The sequence below is a fragment of the Hordeum vulgare genome, chromosome 2H (assembly GCF_904849725.1).
Source record: "Hordeum vulgare subsp. vulgare chromosome 2H, MorexV3_pseudomolecules_assembly, whole genome shotgun sequence".
Taxonomy (NCBI): Eukaryota; Viridiplantae; Streptophyta; class Magnoliopsida; order Poales; family Poaceae; genus Hordeum; species Hordeum vulgare.
This window is the reverse complement of record NC_058519.1, coordinates 536,021,597-536,026,398: the sequence shown is the minus strand read 5'-3', so window position 1 is coordinate 536,026,398 and position 4,802 is coordinate 536,021,597. Positions and strand designations below refer to the sequence as shown.

General features: G+C 40.7%; 1 protein-coding gene across 1 annotated transcript; it reads right to left on the bottom strand.

Moving 5' to 3' along the window:
• Positions 1–526: 526 nt before the first annotated feature.
• LOC123427062 (kelch repeat-containing protein At3g27220-like) lies at positions 527–4,456 on the bottom strand. Its single transcript, XM_045111006.1, has 7 exons — positions 4,156–4,456; positions 3,355–3,534; positions 2,543–2,772; positions 2,255–2,425; positions 1,826–1,931; positions 1,054–1,260; positions 527–847 (listed from the first exon to the last, which is right to left on the bottom strand). Exons 1-7 carry the CDS (start codon positions 4,345–4,347, stop codon positions 683–685), a joined length of 1,251 nt encoding a protein of 416 aa, XP_044966941.1. The 5' UTR covers positions 4,348–4,456; the 3' UTR covers positions 527–682.
• Positions 4,457–4,802: the final 346 nt, after the last annotated feature.

Sequence of the window (4,802 nt, the reverse complement as noted above, 5' to 3'; positions counted from 1 at the left end):
ACCGATGAATGGAGGTGTGTATTATTTTTACAAGTGTACTTGGCATAAAAACGGCATCCCAAACAGGGCCTAAAATGAGAGGGAAATACCGACCAGAGATGTCTGGATGAGGGGTAATTTTCTAGGAACTCTGCTAGTTTTTAAAATTTGAACTACATATATCAAAACTCATTTCAGAAATACCCAGGCTCCATTTGGATGCAAACTATCTTTTGGAGTCTTTGGGAAAAACTATGGCTTTTTAATAAACCATAAATTTAAACCATGGTTAACAAGCAACGGTAGGAATTCTTCAATACCTGCTGGCACTGGCAGCCGCAGCATTCCAAAATATGTTTCTCTATATACAACAATAAGAGGAACATCAAGAAACACATCAGTACATGCCTCTGCTACAGTCTACTAAAACATTACCACAACTGCGTAGAATATGTACAAAGTTGTGTAAAGGTGAGCTAATCTGTGATACAACCGCAAAAAAAAAAAAAAAAAAAAAAAAAAAAAAAAAAAAAAAAACAGGCATACAACAGAGTAAGTGGCATGATGTGATTAGTGCACAGCAAAGCCAGCCAATTCGTATGACAAGAAACAACTCGCCCACCAAGGGAGGGATCAAACAGTTATGTGTCAAAAAGAATACTGAAAGAATGCTCTACTCAATTCAGTTTTACCTACAGAAAAATCACAGGTGCAACTTAGTTCTCCACATGCACCCGACAACCTTTTTAGGAGATGGGTTGCTTGGGCCCTTGTCTCGTTGCCCGGAAGTGAAATACAGCCATCCATCCCAGTATCCTACCAAAGTGGTCTTGATCCGGAAAGGTAACCGCCCGATCACACTCCATTCCTGTATGCAGATGGAATTTCAGTCGCATCACGATAACAACCCATGCATTTCATGATATACTTAACACTTATGTTAGCATCATATTATTCTAGAAGAGACATTTGGATGGGTAAAACTGATAGCTAGCGCAACATTTTCCCGACTTCCCCTCCTTTCACGAATTGTTTTCTTAAGAGAAACAAAAAGGTATACGGAACGATATGTACCAGTGTCTCCAAATTGAACCGAAATACTTCACCAACCAAGGTCATCTTTTTATTAATTGGGTGCTTTTCTGTGGTCCCCCCTGCAATAATTAGAGAATTGTTGACATTCGTCCAGGCAAACTCTATATGTGAATCTGGCTTCGGCATGGGTGGAAGTTCCTTCCACTTCATTTCATCATCAAGCATGTATACATCGCTGTACACTATCTGCATAAAGCAGAAGATCAAGAGAAGAGTAGGGATGTGAAACTTTAAGAGAACAATGTAACTAAAAGATGAAACATTTCATCGAAGTACTTTTTTTTCTAAATCCTGCAACTATCTATGTTGATAAACATGAGCTAAAATATCATCATCTATTGGGTAAATGCATCCTATTATGGTACCACATGACATGCCAGATGGAAAAGGTAAGGCATACAAAGAAGAATTCTCAGAGCACTGATCTATGATAGACTGTAGAGTGTTAACTATTTACGTCCACTCATAGAAAAACAGACTTTTCTTCTTTAAAGAAACTACATTCCACTAGCTGTCTGCTGATTATCCATAAAACTGGACTCAGCCACTAGGTGAAGCATGCTAGGTGTTCACTGTCTATTTAATAGACACATTCATGCAAAACATATGGTTAGGATGTGAAACTATTGTAATTAACACGCATACAAAAAAACTATTGCAATTAACTGATCTAAGTTGACCTCTAAAATGTAAGCTTCCTCCGTCAGTGTAGAATTAGCATGCATACTGATTAATCAAAGTATCAACATACCTCACTTCTTCTAACACATTTAAATATAGGTGATCCAGGTTTGGCCATAAAATCTCCTTCTTGACCACCAATAACAAGGAGCTTATCATTAGCAACAACACAGGCCCTGATGCAAAAGAGTAAGTAATGATCAAGTTGTTAAGCTGTTTAACAGCACTTTAGCACTATCTCAGAAACATTTATGTGTCACATAAACCATCTTCAATTTTGTATACTGTGCAACCAAATTTCTAACCCAGAACTTATTCTAGTTGAAACAATTGATTAACAAAATACACTAGCAGAAATTTTATTGCCTGGAGCACTAAAAAGTTTAAGGACACCAGACAGTGGAATGTCAAGGGTCCAAGATGATATAGGAATCTTAGCAACTACCCTTTCCAATGAAAATGACTACAACATATGTCACGTGAAGGGGAAATAACAGACCTATGAGGACCACCACGCGGGATTGGTATCTCGCTCCTCCACTCTTGCTCCAATGCTTTCCCATCCTTCACTGCAAGGCTCCAATGTTCAAGTCCAGGTTCATGTCTGTCCTCCTTACTGCCACCCATTACATGAAGCCTCCCCCTCCAAAGTTGTGTGGCTGGAGCATACCTGAACAAGATATTGAAAAATAACTTTAAGGACTGGCAAATCCTCAAGTCCAAATACAAAAATAATGCATACTGTGACGCCTAATTTCAAGTGTGAAAAATGAAACAAAACTTGTACCTAGGAACTGGGAGTGGAGGCAAATCATGCCATTCTTTTCTCTCTGTGTCCAACACAAAATTTCGAGCTGTAGGTCCCCTACACTGAGGGCCGTATTGTCCAGTTACTACATATATAAATCGTCCATCTGTAACCATCCCCAGATGTGAATGTGCCATTTCCTTTGGCATATCAAACTTTCCTCCCCATGTATTATCCGAGAAATTGTAAATATCCACATGAGAATGCACCTATAAATGGAAACATCGGAAGGTTTCAGGAGGTAACTTGTTGGGCATATGGAAATAACTAATGATAGACCTCTGCTGTTCTGCAATGAAGAAAACAACATTACAAGGAACAACTGGTGAATTTAGCAGTGTAGTCAAATCAATTCAGCAATATTTACGAGCTACTTATAATGAGTTCATGCAATAACATTACATAGTACAAGCAATTGAACTTAATTTTGGTGAGGAAGGTCATGCTTCAACTTCTGGATAATGGTCCTTCATTTTATTCAGTTTAATTTGTTGAGTCTATAGAGTATAGATTAACATGGGTGCAGTCTGTCAGGCACTAACACTACAGCAATAAAGTGCAGCCCCCCCTGCACGACTCCAATAGTTTATGTGAATTCAACTTGTAAGTAAAACAGTGCATCTTGCTTCTCTGCCATGGTTTACAAAATGGAGAAGTATTCGTGTAAGAATAGCTAACTGCTCCCCAAGCATTAACGTGTTTATACGGTTTTCTTCAGCAAGCATCAGATCTAACATTACAGAAAATAGGCAAACCTAGTAAACCAATAAAGAACGGGCAAGTTTCCTCACATAGTTAATGGTGCCATATCCGGCAAATACAAATAAGAGATTCTTAATCTGTATAGCAGCGCCGTCCAAACGTGGTACTGGTGCTTCAGCCATCTCCTCCCACTGCAGTTCTGGTGCTGGTAAATCCGCAAATGTGGGACTTATATCGATGGAACCTGTAGATGTATTGCCCTTTGTTTGCTGTACATAAATAGTTCTGAATGAAACCGCTGAAGCAGAATGGTGATAATAAGCAAGCAAATCATGAAATCCAAGTTATAGACCATAGCCCATGGGTCCATAGCACAAACTAGTCACAGGCATAGGTCATGGTTAACAAATCAATTTCTTATGAGTTAGGGACTAATTTGCAACAAATTACAAAATCAACAACGGCGTGCCAGTAGATGTGTTCCTACATTGTCCTTTCGCCAACAGTTTTATAAGATATTCAGTAACAAGAAAATTAATGTCTACTAAGCCAGAAATCGGTGTTCTGCAATCGCGACTCGGTGAGCATAATCAATTGTCAAAGTTTAAACCTAAGCACACAATGGCCGCTCGGGTGAACTGCATTAGGTCGAGGGGAAGTTACGATTCAAGCACTTGAAGACAGCAGAGGCAGGGCAGCAAATGGATTTCTACTCTTCCAATCAGAGATTAGTAGCAGAGGTCACTGTAATGGCGCACCCCAATAGCAAAAAATGCCCACCAGATCTCAGTAATCGCACACCCCGACACTGCCGGAGCACAGAACAACTGAAGGCAGTAGAGGCCAGACAACAGCCTAATATTCATAAAACATCAAGTTGGGGGCGTCACCTTCTCCGCCGAGGGCGGCGGCGACACCGCGGGGCGAGTGGAGATATCGAGCCTCGAGGGCCAGATGGAGGAGGCAGCGGAGCGGGAGGAGGCCCAGAGGTAGTCGGCGACTAGGAAGAGTCCGAGGATGGCGACGACGGCGAGAGCCACGAGGTGCTTGGGCGGCAGCGCCTTCGCCGCCGGCCTCGCCATAGGTGGATCGCTAGAATCTACAGGCGGCGGCCGCGGCGCGAGAGGAGCGTGTCGGTGACATCAGTGGTGAGCCGAGGAGTAGTAGCGATCCCGAGTTTAGATTCACGGCACGCGAAGAGAACAAAACGGCATTTTCGTTAGAGCTCTTGGAATTATTAGGTTTTCTAAAACTAAATTACTACGGAAACACCGAAATCTAACATCAGATCTTTTAGACATGGAAAATCTAACATTTTTCACGACAATTTATGTTAGCGTGACAATGGCAATTTTAGTTTACAAGCACGATGATTTTCTAACAAAAAAATGAACCAGATAAAAGAATTCGTGTTCTTCAACTAAACTTGTCATCCTCAAAAAAACATAGTTTGCTTTGAAAAACATTCAATTTGCCATGGTATAAATTCTGACATCAGATTTTTAGTGGAGTTCTTATTACAAAGAGCAAGAGCATC